This window comes from Varanus komodoensis, unplaced genomic scaffold, assembly GCF_004798865.1.
Source record: "Varanus komodoensis strain SLA01 unplaced genomic scaffold, ASM479886v1 scaffold64, whole genome shotgun sequence".
NCBI lineage: Eukaryota > Metazoa > Chordata > Lepidosauria > Squamata > Varanidae > Varanus > Varanus komodoensis.
This window is the reverse complement of record NW_025336273.1, coordinates 917,528-942,756: the sequence shown is the minus strand read 5'-3', so window position 1 is coordinate 942,756 and position 25,229 is coordinate 917,528. Positions and strand designations below refer to the sequence as shown.

The following is a 25,229-nucleotide window of genomic DNA, read 5'->3' as shown; positions in this document are numbered from 1 at the left end:
TGCCCCTGCTGGCCTATTACTTGCAGGCTGCTTTTGCTTGGGCATGTCCAGAACCCCAACAGAAGCCCTTCCCACATGCCCATTCTGTAGGATAGTTGGGTGGGTGGGTATTATTATTATTATTATTACACTGCATTTCTATTTTTCCTCCCTCCCTCTCTCCCTCCCTATTGTGAGGAACCCAGGGCAGCTTACAAAGCTCCCTTGCATTCCCGCCACAACAACCCTGTGAGGTAGGCTAGGATGATAGTGCACGGGCAGCAGGGCTCTTCCCATGACTGATTGTCACCGAGGATCCAGCAGCCCACAACTCCTGAAAACTTACTTCACTCAACTGTGTGTTTTATTGTTGTGCTTTACGAATTTGTATGAGTCTATTTTATTGGGAGGGCTTCTGCCAGAGAGGCGGCCTACAAGTGTGAGTGCATGGCTTATGCATGACTGCTTAAAAAAATCCTAAAAACAGTATATTCTATCCATATATAATGTGCATGCAGTGTCAGGGATCGATTCCAATTTTATGTAAGGAAAAAATGGGATTTCCCCATCTTTCCCCCTTCTTTCTTTTTGTGTTTTGTATTGGTATGTTGCTCAGATTTTATTTATTTGGAGTTTTTGTATGCCGTCCCATTTGCAGAAGCCTCGGGATGGCTTCCAACATAATAACATATAAATAATTCATTTAAAAATACATATACAGATTTCCCGTACGAACGAATTCTATTCTATATCACAAGAGATACCAAGCACCAAAATGGCACCGTGGTTGGAGTGTTGGACAGGGGCTGGGGCATCCAGGTCCTAGTTCCATTGTGCCATGAAAATCAATGGGGGATTTGAGGCCAATCCCTGGTCCCAGCCCAGCCTACCTCACAGGGCTGTTGTTGGGAGGATCTGCTTGGGTCCCGTGCAAAAGGAAAAAAGGTGGGATTTAATTGCGACAAGCATGTATATGTATATGTAAATACGTACAACTGTATTTTAAAAACAAAGATCCCCCAAAGCTCAGGAACAGGCAGGATGACGTCAGGGACGCGGGCGCTGGCGTCACTACGCCCCGCTTTCCTCCCCCGCCCTTCCTTCTTGCGCAAAAGCCTCCGGGAACGTCCCACCCGCAGCTCGCCGGCGTCCCCGCCTAGCGGTTCCCATAGCAACCCCGTTCACTCCGCCTCGCCCCCTGCCAATCCCCGTCCGGCGCCGCCGCCGCGTCCATTGGTCTCCCTCACTAGGGTAGGCGGGGCAGGGGCTCGGCAGGGGAGGGGAGGGCGGCGGCGGCGGCTCGCGCTTCGCCATCGCAAGGAGAGGGGGCGCGGCGGGGGAGTGAGGCTGAGGCGGCCCGCGCTTAGCCTATCGGAGGGAGCGGTGGGCGCGGCCTGGCGGCGCGCGGCCGGCGTGGGACTATAAAAGGCCGGAGGCGCGGCTTTGTCCGAGGCAGCGCTGAAGCGGCGCCCTGGTTCCCGGCCACGCGAGTCCCGGAGGTGAGCGGAGCCCGCCCATTCTCTCTGGCGGCCCGGGTCGAGGGTAGTTCTCCCATTTGCTGGGGCGCCGAAGGCTCCCCGGCAGCCTCACCGTCCTTTTCAGGCGCCGCAAGGGTGCTGGTGGTGGTGGAGGAGAAGGGGGATGGGCGAGGCGAGTGTGCTTTGCACATGCTCAGGGGCCTCCGCGGCTGGCTCCCGCGCGCTCCCAACGGCGGGGCGCGGTTGTGGGTCCGCTGGGCCGGCGGCCCCTTTTCCCGTCCCGGCACGGGTGGGGTGGTGCCCGGGGGGATGCTGCGGGTCTGCTCTTCATCCCCGCCGCATGCGGTGGCGGGGCGGTTCCGGGCTCCCCGGGGACGCCTGCGGCCTCCGTGCCGGGCGCCCGTCTGCCTGGGCCTTTCCGATCCCTCGCCGGCTCGGGGGGCGTCGGGGGGCCACGGGCGGGAGGGGCCGGCAAGCCCGTGTGGGCGCCTCTGGGCGGGAGTGGCAGGGCTCGCTTCTCCGCCGGCTTGGCCCCCCTTTTCGCTCCGCATCAACCCGCCTTGCCTTGAAACGGCCGTGTAAATCCCCTCGAAACAGCCGTCCTGAAAGGCTCTTGGCTCTTAGGTTCTCCGTGCTCTCTCTTCTCCTCTCTCCCTCTCTTGCCTGTCTTTCCCTTTCTCCTTTCTTTAAACCTTTGTCTTCTTACCTGGATAAACTCAACGTTTTCTACACTCTCCCTTTATCCTGCCTAGGTCACCTTTTTCTTAAGCTCGTATCCTGTGGTTTCACTTTCCCTTTCTCTGATTTCTGCTTTGTTTCCTGTTTTTTTAAAAAAACTGGAACCATTGCTGTGTTGCATCAGCCAGTGTCTCTTCTCTGCACTCTGTGCATCTACTGCATGTATCCCCTTTTTGTACATCACTTCTGCGTCTCTCAAAAACTTGGTCTCTGGCGCTTCGTTCAGCAATGGCAGCAGACACTTCCCGGTCCTGAGCTGCTTGCCATCTTTAGTTTAACCCTGGAGCAGGCTGTGGAAGGGAGGCGAGGCTGTGCAGCGGAGGAGCAGGTGTTGGGCTTGGATTACACCGAGCTGGGTTGCATTTCATTTGGAGGTGAGGAACCAGAGGTTGAGTCAGAGACTTCTAAGTGCGTGAAGCCCCGTTGTACCAGTTTGGCTGAACTGGGTTGCTGACTGGCCCTGGTTCTCTTTTCCTTTGCCCAGTCAGTCCCTGCGAACAACCAACGCTGAACCTGTGGTCTGCGAATCACACCCCATCGCCTCTGCGTTTCAGAGAGAGAGAGAGGGAAAGCAGGCATTATGTAAGTCTTTTGGGAGAATGGTTATCCTTAAAGCAGGCCAAGAGGTGTCCTGCCTTAAATAGCATCATCTGCTCCTCCTCCCTGGAGTTGCGTGTGTCCCTAGCAGCCTTTGCTTCGTGCCCGCTTGGATGGGCTCGCCACCGCCGCTTCGGTTGGCTTCGCTCTTGCATGCCTCCTTTTTGTAGTGCCACACTTAAAACCGTGCTCTTCCGTATTTATTCTCTGTTTCTCAAATGCTGCCCGTGTATTTGGCATTTCCCAAGACTCTGCGGTGCTCTCCTAGGCTTTCTGCATTACATCAAGGAAGGCCAGTGGTCCATGCAGCTCTCTGTTCCCCCTGTCGACTGGAAGTTGTGTGCAGAGTCTCTCAGCCCAGCCGGGACTTCTTGGCACCCAAGCGTGAATTGTGCTGCTAAGCTGCAGCCTTTCCCTGAATAATATTCCCTGCTCCACCCATGTTTTTTGTTGGCTGTTCTTCCTCTCCTCTGTTTCCCCCCCACCCTGCTGTTCCGTCATTCCCTGGGGGGCTGTGTTCTGTGAGGGCATTTGCCTCGCAGTCCCTCCCTCCACCCAAGCCTTTCTTGGGCTGGTCCTGCTAGTAAGCAGAGCGGGACTCTCCTCTCAGGCTGGGGTAGCAAGGACGGGAGCCGGACTGGTGCCTTGGGTGGTGGAGGCCCTGAATGCAGGAGAGGCTGCAGATGCTGAGGAGCGCTCCTGCAGACCAGCCGGCCTTTGGAAGCTGGCCAGTTCGGGGAGGCAGCAGGCCTAGAGGAAGGAAGGAATCCTAAAACCATGCCTCCCTGCACTGGCTTCACCCCCTTTAAAATATGAGCGTGCCTTTTGGGATACGAAGCATCCAGTGGGGAGGGGACTTGGGCTCAGCTTCTCTGTCCTTTCCCTTCTCTGCCATGCCCCCAGCTGAAAGCACACGGAGCAGTAAGCCCCAGAGATCCGAGTTCCCACATTTCCCACAACGTTCTTTTTGCCTCTGGAGTTCCATCCTTGGCAGGAAGGCAGCAAGTACGTTAAGCCTTTGGTCGCTTTTGTTCTGTGCAGAATGAAATGGCTCCTGTATCTTCCTAAAGCAAGCACCCCCCCCATGTTTCTGCACACTTTGGGGGTGTTTCCTCCACCTCCCCAACCAGCAGCCACCACTGGGCAACCTGGGGACGCCTGGGCTAGTGGAGCTCCTTGCCCGCTGTGGCGTTTCTTTTGCACTGTATCGGAGTTGTCCAGGGTACGCAACTCAGTCCCCGGAGTAGGTTTGCTGCCAGAGTCCCATGGACACGGCTACAAATCTGCAAAGAAATGTTGCAGTGCCCCAGGAGCTATGCTTCCCAGCCCCTCACCCCATAAGTCTGCCAACGGGGCAGTTTGTGAAGCATTCGTCTTTGTTAGCTCTTCACTGGAACCCCTTCATCATTTCTGCTTCCCCACGAGGGGTACCGATGGAAGGGGCGTCACTGGTAGTGCCTTTCTGGGGTCTCCGTTAACATCTGAAGGCAACACAGGAAGAATTGGTTGTGATGAAGCATCCAGTCAGTTGTGACTAGCCCCCTAAAGCCCATCTCTGGGGAGAAGGTGGGTTATACTTGAACGAGTTCCATTACTTTAATGGTCAGGAGCATGTTTGTCTCTCTCTTAGCCATGTCTGTTCCCCGATTCAACTTGGAATCCCTCTCTGCTGTAGGAAGCCAAATAATTTTTAAATAAACAAAAAGTCTGTTGGCTCTTATGATGAGAACTTGCCCATAAAATGTATTCTTGTGGTTGAATTTGCACTCTGAAAACTTGTTTGAAAATTGCTTCAAGAGTGTATCATTCCCCTCCCCTTCCAGAAGGAAAATATAACATGGTCCTCTTCTCTTGTATATTATCATTTAATGTGGGATTGCAGAGTGCATCCTCCACTTTCTTTTGAACTTCCATTTTATTGCCACTTTAAACTGCCCCCCCCCCCCCCCGCTACCCCACAACCCGCTGTTTGCATGTGTCGCTCCTGCAGCAGCTGAAGAGGCAACACACGGCAGATAAATGCAGATAAATTGTCCGCCGGTTCTGGCGCATAGCTGTGCCTTGTAACTGCAGCCCAAGCGCCTCTTCGTTGCTCAATGCATTGTGAGAGCCAGAGGCCAAACTAGTGCTCGCCAGGCATGAGTCAGGAGTTATGGGCTATAATTAGAGAGTGTCTTGAAATGTAAAATGCACATTTCTGAGTGAAAGATTTCTGGGAAAGCAACTTGCTGTAATAGAGCCCAGGGCACGAATGTGAGCAGCTGGGTAAACACAGGGGTAGCTTTGTGGACAGTGTCCACAAAAGGTTAAAAATAAAATGCTGTTAAATGTACACTGCCTGGATCTTCATGCCCGACATGTGAGAAGAGCCAACCTAAGAGCACGTTCCTAAAAAATATCCCGAAAACGTCATCTTGGGACATGGGAGTTGAATGAGATTACTCTGTCTGAACTTTTATAGGATGAGACCCTAAGTTAAGTGCTTTTATTAAGGTACCTCCTTAACTTCCATTAGGAACATCAGTGATACATGCCTCCTTCCCCATGGACTGAACTCAGTGGGATTTATTTCTAACTATAGGATTGCACTGTTAGAAGCTCAGTCTTGTGCATGTTGAATGTAGGGGTAGCTTAGACTGGGATAATTCTCATAAAATAGTTGACACAATAACACGCAAGGCACAACCACTGCAGAGCACAGTTCTAAGGATCGAGAAATAAAAAGATGCCACAGGTAAAAGAAAAATTACTGAACAGCGTTTCAGTTAGTTGGAAGAAAATATGCATGCAAATTATTTACCTTGCTTTCTAAAACATTATAGACTTAAATTCCATTGGGCCTCCTTTTTCAGCTAATTTTGAAGAGAAGGTGTCACTACCAAAAATGCCAAAATCCGTTTTTTGTTCTGCTGCTCGTTCTAACGGGGGTAGAAGTCGTTCTTCACGTTTTCTCTTAACATGTCCCGAGTTTCAAGGCTGCCTCCCTGTGCCTGCCGGCCATATGGAGGGATGGATGCCATCCTCGCCCTAGAGCTTGGGGTAAAAGTGGGACCAGTCTCGGCCGGAGTCCCAGTCAAGCTTTCAATTTTGGAGAGTCTTATGAATGAAAGCAAAATGTCTTGTGGTAACAGACATGATGGATACAGGGCATTGGCATAATTATCGGTCTCTCATTCTTGTTGTGCAAGGTTCTCCTGCACTTCAAAAGGTAATTGCATTTAAGGTGTGGCGTGTGGTGTTGGATGGTGTGACTTGGACAACTGCAATACAAACTGCCTGAAAGATTTTACTATTTCTAGCATCGATTCATTTCAAGAAGGCCAACGTGATGAATAGAGGGCATTGGCATAATTCCAGGAATCCTCCCAGGTCGGGGCACACACCCATCTGGATAACTCTTAATCGGCGGCACCACACGAGGGGTGCATCTGTGCGTTGCTTGCTCTCCGGCTGTCAAGGCAGATAACAAAGACGTTTGTAGAGCAGACTGCGAGGACGCAAGGCCTGAAATAGCTACCTTCATTCTTATAATAATTCGGCTACATGGAGTATAGAGCTTCACCATTGTTGTCCTCACAACAACCCAAACATGAGTTAGGTTAAGGGTGTGTGGTGGTGATTTCCCAGGAAAGCTCAGATAGAAGGTACCAGTTCTGGATTACTGCTGGCTCCAACAGGCTTTTCAACCCGAGGCATTGGCTGTGCTCTTTTTAACCAATTTAAAGTTTTAAAGTTTTAACCAATTTTCAGGTTTTTTAAGCATGAGGAGAATGCAGCGTTTTCCCAGATGATGCCATGAGTTGCTACAGAAGTCCTGGACAAATTCTGAATTCCACTGTCTACTGCAGTTACCTCTGTTGTGTAAGGCAGATATAGAAGACACAGAAAGGCACGCAAGGTAGAGCAGCCCTTTATTTTCAGAAAAAGGTGCGGAGATCATCCATGGTTTGTTTCGCCATCCCAGCCACCCAGGGCAGCCTTGCGTACAGCCAGAAGTAGTCTCAGCCCCTGTCAGAGCCAAGCTGGGGCGCCTGCATTGTCTTCCCGCATTTCATATTTATGCCGTGACTAAATGCAGCCACCACGATGGTTTAAACGTCATCCTCACACTGTTGTTTCATCATCTTACCGGGAAGGTTTGCATAATATTTGGCGATGTCTCCGTTAGCTGTTCAGGGTATTGCCGTTATGCAAATGTGGGAATCTTTTGGGGGAAAGCAGTTACATGTGCCAAGAGAACCGGAGAGAGTGGGTATATTGGGTTGTGCAATCGAAACCAAGTTTATTCAGACGTACAGGAAATAGATGTGGCACGTAGGCAGCCCAAAAAGGGACTATGAAGATGGAGTCTCTGCAAGACGTTTTTATAACCTGTCAGTTTGTGTTTATACACAGTTTGGAGGAGTGGCCGGGGGGGTGGGGGTCACCTAGGCAGCTTGCTAGAGGTGCAGGAGTGTAAAGCCAAGAAGATTGACTGGATTAAGACACCATGAAAGAGAGACCTTTCAGGACAAGCCAACATTAGCCTATTTAAAGTGGACCAAAAGGGGAAGCTTCAGGACTGGCACATGTTAGCATAGCTAAGGTGCACTTCGGGAGCAAGCTTTGCAGCGTGGTTTCCTGATCAGACGAGGATCCTTAAGTCTAAGGGTGTTTGTAAGGGCAGGCTTTCAGCAGCCATATTATGGCAGAGCTTTGGCGCACTTTGTCCCGACGCGTGTACTGGTGGCTAGAAAGTAATTTCCCTGATTGCTGGCTGTGTCTCCCGGTTCCTCATTCTTGTGGCTGGAATTATTGCTTCTCTTGGATTCTTCTAGGGGCTGCACAACACAACACAGTATAACAATCGCACTGCTTTTCAGAGGGTGCAGTTCACTTTGAAGAAGCAGCAGCTGCGTGGACCTAAAATGGCTGCGTCCCGCATTGGGTTGGTGCTGTGTACCGTTTGCACGTTGAAAGTTGTGTTCTCTCCTCTTAGCCCCCGAAAGTGGTGCCTGCTAAGCAAGCAGAGGACCTTCAAGGGAGGATGGGATGGGGAACTGATTTTCAGGTGAAGCTTCCATATGGGCCTAGTCCAGACTGGTGATTATCTTTCAAAATGAAAGTGGCACCATGAAACATATTTTTAAAGCGTGGTGAGCAGTGGCATCTTTTGCTCCACTAGGGTATTTCCCCGTTGTGGCTCCTTTTGAGAAACCATATTGGGCTCATAGTAACATGCTCAAGTGGCAGAGCTTAAAAAAAAATTAAAGGTTAAAAAATAAGTGTTTGCTTGTTTCAATGTGAGAACAGAGCCTGAAAGAACTTCCTGTTCCAGCAACCGAACCCAAGAAGTCCCTCCTCACCACCTTTTCAGGGGTCAGTAACTCTCCGTAAATAGCTCTGTGGATACTGATAGAGCTATCGGGCTATTATCATAAATGACCTTTTTGTTTTGTGTTCTCAGCCTACCTTGCTGGTGTTTGGCCAGGTGACATTTACCTTTTCGGTGCTTTATTACAAATCTCTGATTTCCTGGCCGCCTAGAGTGCAGTGTTGCCAGTACAGAAGGATCTGGAACAGAAGCGCCCTTGACAGCCACCTGTCTGTAATCACACACTGGGGAAAGCTTATCTTAAAGTTGCCCCCCCCCCCCCCCCCGGCACTGTGAAGGTGCCTCTTCTGCCTTGAATAAGAGATCTGCTCAGACAGCCAGTGCAGTTCTGGATTTGGTGGCCGTACCTCATAAACCTTCCTCATTTGACCTTGAGGTAAGGCACAACTAGCATCAGGGACATATCTTTAAAATGGGTGCACAGTTTCTACTACGTGTGTTTCAGGAATTCTGACAGATGCGTCAGTGCTGGTGAATTTAAATACAAATACATTGAGGCTCGTGCACGGAACATGCTGCAGAATTGAGCAATAAGGCCTCGTATGACTGGGATGGGGAAGCGGATGCTGCCTCCTGATAAGAGGCGATGTTTGTTTCAGCCCTGCTTGCAAGGGAAATAGGAAGGCGCATAAAATTTGTGTAGCAAAGGGCTGTGCCGGGTGGATCTTGGAAGGTTTTCTGGCTGGGCTAGTGCTGCAGCCCCAGTGCGGCTGTCAGAATATTGAGGGAGCTGTAGCAAAAATGACAACCCTCGTGGCTTCTCAAAGGCTGACAAGTTTATTCTGCCGTAAGCTTTCAGTGGATTCTTTCAGTGGTGTGGGCTCTAGCTCATGAAAGCTTATAAAAGGGCCGCTGTTAGTCTTTAAGGTACCACATGACCCCTTATTTACGGTTAGGACTGTGTCGAGTTTTGGGTGAACATTATATTTGTTCACGAGAGTAACTTTTGCTCTGCTAGCTAGCTGGAGTGAATTGTTCTTAGTTGTCGTGGGTTTGCTTTGCCTGTAACATGGCCCAGTTTGGGTACTCGAGTGATGTCAGTTTCATAGGTCACCAATGTGCTGCCTCTGTCCCTCTCTTTCTTTCTGCTATTTCTTTATTTCCTTTGGTGGGTTCACCGTGGCTTTACGTTCTCCCTAGCTGTGTGGTTTGAATTTTCACCGGTAGCTTTTCATCCTAAAGTTAAATTTAAAACATCTGGCCGATAGCACCTATAATCAGAAGTAAGCACACTGCATTCTGTTTTCAGGGCAGCCAATGGTCATATGTGAATTTAGCCTCCCCTTACTGGGGAGGAGAGCGTGTGGTGTAGAAATCGAATGGCGCATGCATGCATGCCTGCCCTGGAAAGCGACATTCCTATCGCTTATCCCCTCCGAAAGCCTGTGTGTATTCTGGGGCGGTGTTATTTTTAAACCAAACAGACTGTACTGCGGTGTTTCCATCTTGTGCTGGACTCATGCGTTATGTGTGCACAAACACACACACCCTCTTCTGTGTACCCGTGGGTGACACCCGCTCCCTTGCGAGCACTCATTGGCTTAGCAGGGAGGCCGTGCCCTATAAGTATCACCCCCTTTCGCTTGGCCAGGCCTCTTGCAGTAAGGGAGGTAAGCTCTGAGAGACAGACAGAGGGGATGTTGCATCATCCTCTGTCTGAGGCTGTGGGAACGAAGACTCATTTTACCTTAGGTCGATTTCTTCAAAAATGGCATTGTACTGAGTTTTCTGTCTTTCTGTCTGGCTGCTTCTCCAAGTTGCCAAGTACTAACGCTTGATGCAGCTGTCAGCAGAATTTTAGTAATTTAGCATAAATATCACTTCCGTGGAGGGCTGCAGTTTGGCTCTATTGCTGCTCTCTGTGAAAATTAAATTTGACAAAGCACGCTTTGTCACTGTTGTGGGTGTGCAAAATAACTAGTTTCGGGGTCTCTGTAGGAAAATGGCTTCTGTGTTGTAGTAATTCCAGGCTGGCACTCTGTGCTTGTAAAAGAGGTTCTGTGACTTCATCTGTTGTTTTGAGCCTGCAGATGGGTTCCTTTGTCCTGGCTTCTGATTTACAAGCCACCGGGGTAGCTAGAACCTTTGGTTGGGATCCAAAGATTTGTACAATCAGGCAGGAAACTAATTTTGGCCGGTGACTAGGAAAGGTTTGCGTGTTTCAAAATGCATCTCATCCAGATGCAGCAGGAATTTGTGCTAGAAACGTGGTTTGCACAGGCGTGGCACTAATTTGTTGAGCATAAAATCTACATGGTTATCGGTCTCTCATTCTGGTCAAACCATTATGCAAGGTTCTCCTGCATTTCAAAAGGTAATTGCATTTCAGGTGTGGGGTGTGGTGTTGGATGGTGTGACTTGGACAACTGGAATACAAACTGCCTGAAAGATTTTACGATTTCTAGCATCTATTCATTTCAAGAAGGCCAACGTAGGAGGATTTCTGGACTGGGCGCTGTGTCAATATAGCAAGAGGGCTTTGCCGTTTCGCTTTCCTGTCCTGACTGCATAGCTTCCCTCCCCACCCTGCCCTGCAGAAGTTCGTGGGACAACTGGCCGGCTTGCAGAACGGTTCTGAAATAGGGGAGCTGAGCAGCAGAGCTGAATACCGGCTATATATAAACAGCTATTGCTAGGGAGAGCTCTCAAGCAACTGGTGTGTCTGGGGCGGATGCCATTCCCTGGAAACCTCCAGTGCCGGCTCTGTGTTGCTTCAGCCCCAGGGCCTTTTGCATTTGGGGCATGTGCCCCAGCACTGAGACAGAAGGAGCCCCCGTCACTGTAGCGCATGAGGGCTAGTGCTCCGGGGGTCAGCTCTGCCCGAACAGGCTTTGTTGGTGGAACCTTGCACTAGTAACCATAACGCTTTCGGTTTCCTTCCAGCTCTCTTGAACGATGCCAGCTATCAAGGCTTTGAGCCGAGCTGTCCGGGAGGTGCTGCAGAACCCTGGCTGCGGCTGCCGGGTTGCTGTCGTGCCAGTTCGGTGCCTCGGTTTCTCACCCCGGCAGGTAACTTCGGACGCCAGCTTCCATTCGGTATCTTTCTCGGAAACGGATCACCCACGGGTGTTAATTACAGGTCAGTCTGCTTTTTCCGTAGCATCCAGACAGGTCTTTCCTGTGTGGTGTTTGAACTTCCTCGGAGCTGCTCACAGCTAGCCACGTCCTGATAGTCCCCTGATTTTATGGACAGCCTGGGCTTGAGGAGACAGTGGAAGAGCAGGGAGCCTCCCCCATGCCTGTCCCAGAGCCCAGGCCATCTTTATCTTGAGCAGGGCTGAGGAGACCTTAGGCCTGTGGGTCTGGTCAGTTTTGCACCAGAAACCTGAGGCCCAGGGGAGAGATCTATGCAGCAAGCAATGAATCACAGAATGCCTCTCGACCTAAGCTCAGCCCAGGAACTTGGATCAGCGCCGGTCCCAAGCGCAGGCAGAACTCCTCTTGCACAAAACCGGGCTCTTGATTTCTCCCCTAGCTGTCCTTTCTTAGCAACCTCATTGAGAGGGGAAGGGCTTGTGGCTTGCTGGACTACTAGGAGCCAGGAACCGCTGCGGATGTACTGCAGGTCATCCAGAGATCTGTTGGTCGCTCCTGACATATGTTCCCCCCACACTGGCTCAGATAACAAGCCGACTTTGCCAAAGATGCCTGGTTTCCATCAAGAAGCCTCCGTTCGCAAGGCCGAGCAGGGCAGTCAGGGACGGGCGATCTGGGGTGGCTTCATTCACAGGGTCAGTGTAAGTTGGAGAGGACTTGATGGCCACGTCGCAACGGCCACGTCCGCCTTGCTGCTGTGAGTGCTGGATTATCCTTATCCTCTAGAGGAAGTCCTGCAAGAAATGAATGTTTGCTGCATGCAGAGTAGCAATTTGGCATCTAGATAAGAGGGCTGGTACTCTGAGCAATTTATTTACAGCGCATGCATGGGCAACCTTGAAGAAAATAAGTGTTTTTCTTTTAAAATGGAACGTCTCATTGTCTCTTAACTCACTCCCCTCCCACCCGCCCCCCCACTTTTGTCCCTTGCTGGGTCAAAAGGAGGGGCAGCAATTTGGCAATTTAAAAACTACTGTAAGCAGTGGATGGAAGAGGCTGATCGGCATCCCGAGCACCGTGCTCAAGATGCGCTTGCTCAAGGACGAAATCACAGGTTGGAACTGTGCTGGATTGGCTCCTGGCTGAAGCAGAAAGCACGACAAAATGCCTCTCAAAATGAATTTTAGCTGCTATGACAGTTTCTCAAAGGGCCTTCAACGTATCTCTTCCCAAACAGCCTTTCCCAAAAAGGTTTTCTTTATCTAGCTTCGTGATTTGGATGAGATCTTATTTATTGGAATCTTCATGGTATCATTAAGACGGATGATTCTAGAACGCTACAAGAATGTGTACCCATGTGATGTGTGCGTCTCTTGCTTTTCTGTGTGCTGCATGTAAAACACACGAGCCTGAAATGTAGCCTATAGAGCCACTGAATGAATAAACGAGATAAATCATCGTTCCTCACGCAGGATCTTAAGCCAGAAATGTTGCTAATGTTCCAGCCTGTGGGAAAAGTCATGCTGAGATTGTTTTTAAGGAAAAGTAATGTCCCCACCCATCCGCTGAGTCATTTAGGATGCTCACCACCCCTGCTTCTAGAACAAAATTTATTTTAGCTTGTTCAGGTGTTATGACTTTTTAGGTGTTATATATATTTAATCTTACTTTTTAGGGGGACTAGGCCAGCTTGGAGTAGGACTTGCAAAACTCCTGAGGTAAGCTATAACTGTTACTTCTATTCACAGTTAGGAGTTCTGGTGCATGTTTTAATAGATTTCCCATGGATTCCTACTTATACTTGCAGGCAAAGGGCACTAATGAGCCATGGCCTTATGCATAACAATAGATTCTGTGTCTCCCAGAAAAAAAGCGGGGGGGGGGGGGGGGGAGGTGAAGAACATGGAGTGAGAGTCTCTCTGGGTTGTTCTGAGAGAGTGAAGCCATTCCTAGTTAGCTTCTTCCTCTGGGGTGTGGGGAGAAATGGCAAGGTTATTTCACGGTGTAGAAACTTGGGGCGAAAAGTTGCATCTTGTAGCAGAATGGGTTCTGCTCGGGGAGTCCTGTACGAAGTAAAATAACTGTGGAAGAAATGTTCTGAGACTAACCATGCTGTCTCCTCTAGAAAACGCTTTGGGAAGAACAATGTCATCCTTTCTGATATTAGAAAGCCCCCCGATAACGTCTTTCACAGTGGTGAGTGACCAGACCATAATGACTGAAGCATCCCCTCCCTCCCTCCCTCCCTCCCACATGCCAGCGGCTCCAGGTGGTCCTTCTCTGTGAGGAAACATTCATTTTGCTAAATGCTGCAGTCGTTTGGGGGAAAGCCTTTCTCTGTATCCCTTGGAATAGGTGTGCTTCAGGCTGGGGAGCTGCCTCCTCCTCCCCGCCCCCCGTGTGTGGGGCACTGGGCATCCTTCAGGTGTGACTGGGTTGCACATTGCAGTGGAATGCCGTTGTCCCTGTGCTGCTTGCAGGAAGAGTGCAACCCTCTGGCCACCAGACAGCTTCCAGGTGGCTTTTTCAGGGCTGCGGCTACGAGGGCAGAAAATCCCTTGGACTGCAAAGCTCGCCCCTCTGCCTTGCACTGACGCCCTGCCCCTCACAGCTGGCCCAGCAGACGCGCTGGCTGCTTCTCCGAGATTGTAGGCGTGACCCTGGAGACTGAGCTGCCTTGGGGGTGGGGGGGGGGGACAGGCACTGCAAGGACCTGAGGCATCCTGGCAGCACCTTGGCCCCCTCCCCTCCAAGGAACCTCTGGCCGTCCCCCTGAGCGGCAGGGCAGGAGCACAGCGGCGACCTCTGCTGCTGCGCTCCTCCCGCCGCTCTGGGATGCCGTTCGCCCACGCTCACGGGGCGCCCGTGCTCGGAATCACGGAACAGAGGGCGGCGCTTTGGCCTTGGCTGTCCCGGGCGCCTGGTCTGCAGAGGTGGCCCCACGAGAGAGCGACCGGGGCCTCCCTGGCTGCAGCTACCCTGATGCGAGCAAAATGGTTTCCCCTTCCTGCCATTAGTAGCAGGGAAAAGGCATCCTTAAATGGGATCGGCCGGGGGGGGGGGGATTGACTTCGCCCCCCTCTGCTGCTCCTGAGGACAACCACAGATCTTCCACTGCCAACAGTGATCTGTCCCCCGCAATTGTCCATGGGGCCTCGTGCACCCCACCAAGTGCGGCCGAGGACTGTGGCCGACCCACGTGTGCCGAATGCGTCTGATTAAACAAGGCATCGCACTGCATTGCTTAATTCAGGGCACATGTGAGTCAGCACCTCGCCCTGGGAAGGCTGTGGCATGATGTGATGGGCAGCTGCCCCCGTGTGGAGGCCACAGAGTGGAACATGGCAGGAAAGATCATGCGCCCAGCCCTTGGCCGCCTTTGCTCGCGGGTTTTTGTAGTACGTCAATGGCATATACAGCTCCTGCTTGACAGGGAGGGACGGCAGGGTAAAAGGCCTAAGGGGTGCATGTCAGGGGGAACAGATGCTTCGGTCTTCCTCCTTCCTCTTAAAAGCTATTATCTGGGTCGAGGCGTCTCATGGCAGGGCTCACCTTTAATTCTGGCAGCCGGCAGGTGAGGAAGAGCCCACGCAACAGTCCCTTCATGCGGCTGCCGTGAAGAACCAGCCCCCCAGGTGCTTCGCATGCAGCACTGTCCAGGCCACGGATCCTCCGGTGCGTGTGCATAGCTGGAGTGAGCAGTCTGAGGTGTCTTCATGCAGAATGCCGATGGGTTGTTCTTCTCATACGCCGGACGCCCTGTTTAAATCTGACCTAAATGCGGTACCCTGGCAATATTCTCCGTAGGTTCAGAAGCAAGCCAGGCAAAGCAAAAAGCGCCACTTGAGTTCCTCCAGGTTGAAACCCCAAGAAAGCTACGTGCTTCCATACCAGAAGCACCGGCTCTGAGAGCTTTCTGCCTCGGAATAATCCAGAGCTTTCCAGAGAGGTGGAGATGTTCTTATCCTAAGTGATTCATTTTTTTTAAAATCCTGGCACGGTCTGTGGCAGAACTAGTTTTGCAGGTTTCCCAAGTGCGCGGGATAAGCTAATTAGTCCCATAAGCTAATTAGTCCCTGTCTGCACACCCTGTCTGGGGTGTGGCCCTCGTGGACATCTGTAAATGAGTGCGCATAATCCGTAGCACGGACAAGCGCACCGTGCTCACGGGCGTTTTGCACTGCTTTCTCATAGATTAGTCTGTAAGCGTAGGAAAGACACCTGTGCAGATGTCTGGGTGTTCTTTGTAGCCAATGTGGTGGTTAGCGAGGAAGGCGGGGACAGAAATTCCGAGTCAGCCGACACATCCCTGCCCGAAAGAAAGCTCCCGTCCTGGTGTATCGGCTCTTCGGACCTGTGCCTCACAGCCCCGTTTGATTCTCGCTTTCTCCTCCACAGGTCCCTTCATCTATTCGGACATCTTGGACTACAAGAACCTCCGTGAGATAGTGGTGAACAACCGGATTACGTGGCTGTTCCACTACAGCGCGTTGCTGAGCGCGGTGGGAGAAGCAAACGTCCCTCTGGCCAGATCTGTGAACATCACCGGTAGATGCCCGCTTCCTCAGGGTCCCTTGATCCGCTGTTCCTGCCTCCCCGGGAGAACCTGGCGTGTTCTGGTAACTGACAACTCTGTTTGCCGTTCCCAGGGCTGCACAACATTCTTGATATCGCCGCTGAGCACAGCCTGCGACTCTTTGTTCCCAGCACCATTGGGGCGTTCGGGCCCAGCTCCCCGAGGAACCCAACGCCTGACCTCTGCATCCAAAGGCCAAGGACGATCTACGGGGTCTCCAAAGTCCATGCCGAGCTCATGGGCGAGGTGAGAACTACCTTGCAGTGCTGTGCGTGGCTGAGCTCCAACAAGCAGCTTCCTCTTCTGTGAGCGCTCGTCCAGCTCAACTCTGCGGCCAGCTGAACAGAGAACTGCCATTTGAGTGTGGGTCAGCTGCACTGACCGTAAGCCCTCGACCTGTGCAGGGCAGGAGTGTTGGGGGGGATGATCTTTGCCTCCCCCTACTGGCACTCCACAGTTTTGCTAGATGGACTTCCTTGTCCATTTATTTATTTAAAATATTTCTACCCCATCCTATATGAAAATTGTCCCAGGACGGCTTACAAGAATTAGAACAATAAATAGACAAAGCAATACATAATAATAATAAATAACAACTTACATAATACCAACAAAATGCGACTGTAAATATTATTATTATTATTACATTTCTATGCCGCCCCTTGCCGAAGCCTTGGGGCGGCTTACAACACAATAAAATACATTGAAATACAATAGAACATAATAAATTACCACTAAATACAAAAATGCAAAAAATACACTGAGATACAAACATAATAATATAAAATTAAAACCAGTTAAAATTCCTTAATCGTTAAAATAGTGGGTTTTCACCTGGCGCCGGAAGAAATATAAAGTCAGCACCAGGCGAACCTCTCTGGGGAGCACATTCCACAGTCTAACATTTCATTTGAATTTAAAATGTAATAGCATTTAACAAAATCCTTCTGGAGAAGAACGGAAGAAGACTGGCGAGGCCGCAGAATAGGCCGTCTCCTGACCTCTCCCGTCCCCTCTGCTCCGCACCCACCAGGATCCTTCCTTTCCCGGCTTCCCTAACGTCACTTTCCCGGCCTTGGAGCAGCAACTGGTTCATGGCAGCTTCAGAGTGGAAGGGGGACAGATCATGGATCCCCCACTTTGAGGTTGGGGTGCCATCTTTGATTCTGGATTGGGCGTCTCCTGTGGCAGCTGTCCGGATGCTGCAGGATCGCTCCGTCACTGCGCATCTTTGAAAAGGGGATCTAACATGACTTCAACAAACCCCTTAAGCTTGTATCTGAATGATTTGTACCAACGGCATTATTTTCACCACGAGCCATATACTCATTGCCCACATGAAAATTTGCTGTCATTTGTTTCTCCAGAGGAATCTGAGCTGGCAGTATTCAATAATTTAAGCCTTTGCAGGAGTGTTTCTGTTAAGAGAGATTAAACAGTGAACTCCTTTGGCGCCTTAAATTACTAGCAGACTTATGAGGTTTCCCCAGCCCATAATATGTGCTAGGCTTGACATGGCTCCTCAGTTAGCTGTGAAGGTTCAAGACTTCTACATCAAAGCTAGTAAATATATAGCTTTTCTCATTCAAGTCCAGATAGTCGCTGGGATCCTGTATAACATTTTACAAAGCCGCTGACATCAGGGCAGTCTGAGAATTGCTGTCCAGGGCAAGCTGGGACCCAAATACATTTTTCTGACTAAACTTGCATGAGACTCCTACCCGAGTTACTAGAATCCTGATGCCACTACCAAAATACACACGACATTTGAAGGCTGCTGCCTGGCTCTGGATTTTTGTCCCACCAAATTGTGGGGGCTCCTGTCAGGGAGTCCAGGACCAGAGTAAAGGCTTCAAGTCCTGAGCAATCCTTCCTCAGGCTGTGTTAATGAATTTGCTTCATTGTCTTCTCCCTTAAATTCACCTGCTCCCCTAAGCCAGTATGGGATTGGCGAGAATGTTGGACTGGAACTCAGGAAACCAAGATTTTAGTCCGTCTTCAGCCATGGAGCCAACTGGATGACTTTGGACCAGTCCCTGACTCTCGGCCTAACCTCCCTCATAGAGTTGTTGTTGCTTTGAGGATAAAGTGGTGGAAGAAAGGTGTGAATTATATTTAATAGAACAAATAATTTCAGCTGTCACCATGCAGTACTGCATAAAAGCTTCATCTTAAAACTGCATCAATTTTACAGTTGGGTATCCTTTAAACAGGGCTCAAGCAGACAATATTCAAAAGAAGAAAATCTATTTCTCTTGGTATTCTTAGAATATATACTGCGTGAGATGGTTACCTACATTTCAGTGGTTAAATCTGTACTGTCACTTTAAGGAAGCTGTTGATCCCCTGAGTCCATTTCCCATTTCCTGGAATCAAACTCAAAAGTTAGTCACCTTTTCCTCTCTAAGGTGCTAAAGATTGAAGTCCTCCCTCTGGAGGTGGGCTCACTGGAAGGGAACCGGGCTTAGCAAGCTCTAAGCTGTCACTCATGATAGAACATTGACTTTTTGAGACGGATGCTCTTTCCCTGATAGCTCACTTCAGTTTCTCCTGAAGCCTTCCTCTGGCCCGGTACTTGCCGAAGCCAAAAACCACCTCGTCTGAATGCCGTTTCATTCAAGGCCACTGAGCAATGACCCTCAGTGGCTTCCGTACCAGCAACCTCACTGGCCATAACCCGAATCCTGTGAGAGCCAGCAGAGCGTGTGGACGCGCCCTAGCCGGGGCTGCTCTTGCGGCTCCTCCTCGTGCACCATCAGAATCTTTGTGGTGTTGAAAACCCACAGAGGAGACCCCGCATGCCGTCCGGCAGCTCTGCTGATGGTTTTCAAGGCGGCCTTTCCTTACAAAGCACAGCGCCTTGTTTCTGTTTTAACGGTCTTTCGCCCCCTGATTGTGCTCTGCCTCAGCTTTGATTCTCCACATGCAGCCAGAGTTGCTAATGAAGGGGTGGCATCTTTCTTCTCCCCCACCCTTTCTTTCAGTATTACCATTACAGGTATGGGCTGGACTTCCGGTGCCTGAGGTACCCTGGCATCATCTCGGCCGATTCCCAGCCTGGTGGGGGGACGACTGGTAAGTAGCCCACGCTGCATGACCTGGACCATTCCTTTCACCCCATAAAATACAAAGGGTGGTGCTGATGGGGAGAGTGGGGGCCGTGCTGAAGAGCATGGGTGCTCGGGGTGCGTTCTGTGGCTGAGTGGCCCCACGACAGGCGAACACGGGCGTTCTGGAGGTTGCGTTCCCAGGTGGCCATAAACGACCACCCTGCCTGCTTTCCGTGCTGCGCTGCCTTTGCCTGGCGGACAAGTGGTTTCCCCACAGGCGAGGCTCCCGCCTGCCTGGCTCAGTCCTCCTGCTGTGGGCACGTGTCCCATCAGCCACCACACCTGCAGTCTCAGGCCAGAGAGCTGGCGCAGGTCCTGCAGCAGCTGCTGCTCTTTCCTGGAGTTGCATAGCAAGACCATGGAAACTGTGATGCCAGGTTTGGATGACCAGACAAACCATGGCTAGGAGTGGAAATCATAGAAGAGACCTTTCTTTCTTACCATGGTTTCTAAAACCCAAATGCACCATTCTGAAATCCCATGATGGTTTGGATGATGTGACAGATGACCCTGCACGAAATCCACTTTGGCGTGTTCTGTCATGCGAATCGGGCCTTTTTCTGTGAGCTATGTTGAGTTAAACCTTGAATCTCCCCTTCTTTTCACCTTCTGTTAATACCTATGGCTGGCTGGCTTGCTTGCATTCAGTCATTTATTAAAAGCTTTTTTAGCCCATCCTATCACAAAAGGGTGTGTGATAGGGTGTGGAATGGGCTTCCACGGGAGGTGGTTGAGGCCCCATCGGTGCGGGTGTCCAAGGACAGGCTGGACGTGCACATGGTGGGCATGTCATGAGCGGAGCCGGCTGGTGCCGGGGGTCAGACTAGATGGCCCGGGAGACCCCTTCTGACTCGCTCTGTTTCTATGTTTCTAAAAGCCTCAGGACAGTAGTACAGTACGAAGCACAGCATCACATTCTCAAATAAAAACCCAATTAAAACGACAACTGGATCTCGATGTTGGGAAAATGAAAAGGCTTTCCCAGAAGTGGCCAACTTTCCAGCCAATATAATACAAACCGAGGAGAAGCGTGCGGAGGTGACAGTCTACTTTCTCTGATTACAGACTATGCCGTTCAGATCTTCCATGATGCCATAAAGACTGGGAAGTTCCAGTGCAACCTCAAGCCGGACACCCGCCTCCCCATGATGTACATCGACGACTGCCTGAGAGCAACGTTGGAGGTCATGGAGGCGCCAGCAGAGCGGCTGAGCATGAGAACTTACAACATCAGCGCCATGAGCTTTACTCCCGATGAGCTGGTTCGGGAGGTCCAGAAGCATGTTCCCGAGCTCGAAGTGGTCTACAGTGTGGATACTGTCAGACAAGCCATTGGTGAGTCCCCGGCTTAGGGGGGCGGTTTTCCTGCTTTCTATGATTTCATCCCGTATTTGGACTGAATTAGATTAAAAAAAAGCACTGAATCCATTCTCCTCCTCGTTGCTTTGAATATGAAGGGTACAGATAAGAGGAAGGGCTTCGGATGTGTCCCTTTCTTAGTTGACAAGTGAGAGGAGAGCATCCGTTAGGCTACGCCTGAAACATAATCCCAGCTAGAGAGCTGCTACAAACGAATGCTTATGGAAAACCCGATCGGGCATAAGAATGTAAGAGGAGCCATGCTGGATTGAAAGTTCTTCTTTCAGTGCAGTGGGTGGGGAAAGAATGTTATATCTCCCCACCCTCCCGGAGGCTTTGCTGTTTGAAAACTGCCCCTTCCTTGAAGCACCTGCTTTTTAAAAAGTGGGTTAGGGCAGGAAAGTAGGAATGCATTTGAAACATAAATATCTGGTCACAGGAAACTCGCTTAAGACAATGCGCGTGTTTGTCTCTGTTGCTGCCGCAGCCGACAGCTGGCCCATGATTTTCGACGACAGCAACGCACGCCAAGACTGGGGATGGAAGCACGATTATGACCTCCCGGAACTGGTGAACACGATGTTCAACTTCCTGGGCTCTGTCCGCTCCAGGGTTGCCCAGGTCAACTGACTTTCCTCATCGGTTCCGTCTGGAGCTGACGGGACCTGTCCAAAGCTTCTGAAAGTTCTGCGTCATCTTCAGAGTCCTGCAGCATTGCAGCATTGGTGATGCTGTCCGCGGTCTTCTGGGGCATCTTCTTCATGTCTTGCTTCACCTGTATTTCTGTTTGACCAACCAGCCGAATGCTATCACACGTGTACCCAGAATAAGTTTAAAGGCACTTCTGGAAGCTCTCTGGCTACAAGAAACCACTCTCCTTGCACATGTTACAGCTTGTTTTACCCGAACGCCAGTCCCGTTATGTGGGTTACAGCCTCTTATGACTTGTATGTTGCAAAGTTTTAGCCAGTGACAGGGGGAGAAAGAGAGGTGGGCCCCATTCCTGAATTTTCTGGGCTAACTAGAATAGAAGCTCTGGGGAAGGGGCATTAAGGCAACCGCCTGCAGTGGGAAGAATTGTTGCTTAACCCTTCTTCCATCTACCGTTTCTCCCTTACATTTGTCCTTGGGCATTTGAGGGACACACGAGGGTTGGATGCTCTGCATTTCTGTTGAGACATCTCGTTCCATCCTTAACGAGCGCTGAAAATTATTTAAAAAGTCGGCTCTTGCCTATGGCTAGAAAATGGATAGAACTTCCAGTTTGATGCACAATCCCCCACCGCCATCAGTTACTTGCAGTCTCTGAATCCCCCAGGGCCCTCCAAATTTGGCTGATAATATAAAACTCTTTCAGCAAGAAAAAGAATCGGGACATTTACATCTAGCCTCATTTGGATTCACATGATGTCACTCAGTTCAGGGAGGCAGGATCCCCGACGCTCCTGCAGTGCCCAACTTAACTTTGCTGGATTCGGCCGCAGGAATTTTCCTGTTTCCTAAGATAACACTGTGCGTGTTGCCATCGGGAATGTGATCTGCAGCACCAGAGAAGCAAGCATTCTTGGCTGCTCAGATCGTCTCGATCCGATTGCTCTGGCTTGGGGCTGAACCTCCCTTGGCAACTCTCCAGGCGTCTTTTCGTGCCATCCGTGGTGGTACCTTGGGGGGTGTGGGGGGGTGTGTAGGGTTCAGGGGCCTGAGCAAATACTTGCGCTCCATTTCTATCCATCCTCTCATGAGGAATGAAATGGAGTTGCAGGTGGCACTGGTCCATCCAGTCATGAAATCGTTGCACTGTTCCGCTTTCCTGTTCGAGAGAAACTAGGGAGGCTGTCCGGAAAGGTTCAAGCAGGTGCAACAGCCAGGAAGAGCCATCGCTTCCATGGGGCCTTTTGGCAGGCACCTGCCCAGCTGCCCCAGGGCGCAGGTGCTGGTCTACGTGGCCCCCTCGACCCAGCCCAGGAGGGCTTGCAGGTTGAGCAGCTCCATCGGCCCTTGATGGCACCTGATGGTCTTTGCAGCCTCTGCCCTCCCCGCCTTTCACCTTTTCTGAGGGGACACGGTGTACATCCTTATTTATCCATTTTGTTTGATAGACTGCACTTCCATCTTGGAAACATAAGTTGAAATAGCGGATGGGTGCTGGCCACCATAACTCCTGTTCTGGGAGAGAGTTTGCACTTTGGCCACTGCTGTAGCCCCCAAGAAGTTCAAATGATAACTTGGCTCAGCAAGGCTACAAAGTTAGCTGATGTCGGCTCTACTTAGAGTAGAGCCATTGAGATGAATGTGGCTTAAATTCGACTAAGATTGAGGCAAGCCCTTTTTCCGTCATGAACACTTTCAGGGCCTCTCCAGTGCCACTTGGGTCACTCCTGTTGCTTAAAAATGAAAATGTCTGTTGTTTTCTTTGTTAATCTTAACTGTGCTGGTTGAGCAATGCAATTTCAAAAGGGCTTTTATGATGCAGGGAGAAAATCTCTGTGGTATCAGGCTTGCTGGAAAAAAAAAGGGTTTGGGCTGTATGTTTAGTTACCCTTCAAGAGAGTATTCTCTCAGGTTTTTGTTCCCTCTCTCCAGTCTAACCAAATACTGTTTACTGACTTGGGAGTAAACCCATTGGACTGTTACCTGCCCTCTGCTCTGAGTTCGGTGGGACTCGGTTCATAAGATTGAAACTCTGCAGCCTCAACTGGCTTGCCAATGTCATATTGTTCAAACAGGAGTAGATGTTTTCCTTTTGGATGAAAGTAAGTTCCAACTTGGACTACTGTTATCTGTTAGGTTACTTGAACAAAGAGATTTATAAGGGTTTTGTTTTCTTCTCCCCGTCCCCCAAACTGTAAGTCATCAGTAATGACTTTTTAAATTAAATCCTAAATGCAAAAGCTTTTCTGGTGGTCTTGTTTCTCTGCCGTGGCCTTTCTCCCCTGTGCTGTTTAAGATCTCGGTGAAACTGCTGAGTGGGATCTTTGCTTCGGGGTCTGTTGTCGTCAGGGTGGAGCAGGCACGCAGCTCTGCTTCTCCTTTTCATTATCATCGGATGCCTGGCTGTGATTACCGACCAGGTGAGATCTAACAAATAAGCTCCTCCCAGGCAAGACCAAGGTGCTCTTGGATCATTCCTCTGATCGGATAGAGGATGCCCACCTGTTCGGATGCCTCGCGGTCCCCCTGAAGGAGCAGGTTTGCAGCTGGGGGATGCTCCTGAGCCATCTTCATCCCTGGAGGCTCGGGGCCTCGGTGCCCTCTGCCAGCTTTTGCTGGTGGCCCAGCTGCAACCTTATCTGCACAGGGGCACCCTGGCGTCAGTGATCCTGCTCCGGCAGTCTCGATGCTACCGCAAGACACTCAGCGTGGTCTGGAAGGACTGCAGCTCCCGCAGGGTGTGGTAGCCAGATCACTAACCAGGGATCTGCGGGCCTGAAACGTAAGACCAGCTCTGGCCGGCGCGTATTGGCTTCCGAGCCCAGTGGAAAGCGCTGGTTTTAACCTATAAAGCTCCACCTGGGCTTGGGACCACAATGCCTATCGGGGTAGCTCTCCCAACTGCAACTCCCTCAGCCTCTGGGGCCTTCCTCTGAGGGGGGCTAGGAGGGTGGCAACGGGGAGGGCTTCCTCTGTGGTGGGCCCCGTCCATGGAACAAGCCCCCCACTGCAGCCTGGCACCAACTTGTCATCTTTTTGGCAACAGGTCAAGGCTTGGCTCTACAGCAAGGCTTTAAAATTTTTGCTTGGCCACCCCAGCGCTTGATGGGATCCTTTATTGGATGTTTTTAGCTGTTTCACATCGTTTAATACTTTGATTTTGCGGTGTTTCTGTGTTGTTGCAGGGTTGTCACGGATTGTTGTCGGATCGTTGAGCTTCAGCTCTAGGGTGGTATCAAAATAAATTCTCTAAATAGGAATAATGGTGAGAGTCGCAGGGCAGCCGTGTTGCGGGGGGGTGCTCTGCCCTGCCATACGAGTGCTGAGCTACCCTGGGCTGTGCGTGATGAAGGCGGAACATGAGCCTTTGCCCCTTTGTGTGGTTCTGCGGGCCACAAGAGCCCCCCCATGCTCCGAGTGCCTCAAGAGGCTGCCCATGCTCCAGCCTTGCTTTCCATATTGGAGAACCCGCCCCATGCGCAAGTTGCCCCCACCCATCAAACATAAGAACATCGAAGTCCAGAGTGCAGAACCAGAGGCCTGTGGTCTTAAGACTCGGTAGTTCCTCAGCCCGCCCGCCCACTCTCCCCTGACCCATCCAGCCCTCTTTCGAATGTCTGGGAAACCACGCAAAAAACTTTAGCTGGGGAAAAGCAGGTGAGGCCAAGAGAAGGTGGTCTGGAAGAACCAGGAGGAGTTAGATCGGACCCACAAGCTCGTCCCTTGCTGGACCCTTGGATTCAGAAACCAGTGGCAAGGCCGAATCCCTGTTTCGGGGTTACTGTGCAATCGCATGGGGGAGGCCTGGATTCGACAACCGCCCCCCGCCCCACAGGCCTTTCGAAATAGCCCAGCATGAGGTGGTGCCTGGACGGACAGCTCAGCACTCCAAAGAGCAGCTCAGGTGTGGATCTGGCATCCCTGTGGTGGAAAAATGCTTCCGAGAGCATCATTGCTCATTCAGGGAACAGTGGGAAGGGTAGTCTGGGAACGGCGGCCGGCAGAAGGAAGGCAATGGGGAAAACGCAGGCTGCATCACCGGCCCCGATCGGCACATTCCATCTGTGCAGAAAGGTGACCCTGTCCGGCAGGAAGCCTCTGCCCAGCGGCTGCCCCCCTTCCCACGCCCAGAGGGAAACGGACCGCGCCTGGCACGGGGCCCCCAAGCCCGGAGAGGGGAACCGCTGCCCGAAGCCGTTTGCAGGAGGGCTGTTCTCCATGCTTTTGCTCACGGGCATTGCAGCCCTCTCGCCTTCCGCAGCAAGATTTGGGAGAGCAGGTGCCTCTGCACGGGCATTCCTGCTGCTTCAATCTCTCTCTGCCCGCTCTGT

General features: G+C 51.1%; 1 protein-coding gene across 2 annotated transcripts; it reads left to right on the top strand.

Moving 5' to 3' along the window:
* Positions 1 to 1,418: 1,418 nt before the first annotated feature.
* On the top strand, positions 1,419 to 23,138 carry LOC123033589 (L-threonine 3-dehydrogenase, mitochondrial-like). Of its 2 annotated transcripts, XM_044450272.1 has the most exons (10): positions 1,436 to 1,478; positions 2,680 to 2,777; positions 11,050 to 11,245; positions 12,878 to 12,920; positions 13,328 to 13,398; positions 15,601 to 15,750; positions 15,852 to 16,024; positions 18,763 to 18,853; positions 19,954 to 20,223; positions 20,735 to 23,138. In XM_044450272.1, the coding sequence occupies exons 3-10, from the start codon at positions 11,062 to 11,064 to the stop codon at positions 20,875 to 20,877; spliced, it is 1,125 nt and encodes a 374-aa protein (XP_044306207.1). In that variant the 5' UTR covers positions 1,436 to 1,478; positions 2,680 to 2,777; positions 11,050 to 11,061; the 3' UTR covers positions 20,878 to 23,138. The 2 variants fall into 2 exon arrangements, with proteins under 2 accessions (XP_044306208.1, XP_044306207.1); XM_044450273.1 differs by lacking the exon at positions 2,680 to 2,777 and having other exon boundaries at positions 1,419 to 1,478.
* The last annotated feature ends 2,091 nt before the right edge of the window (positions 23,139 to 25,229 follow it).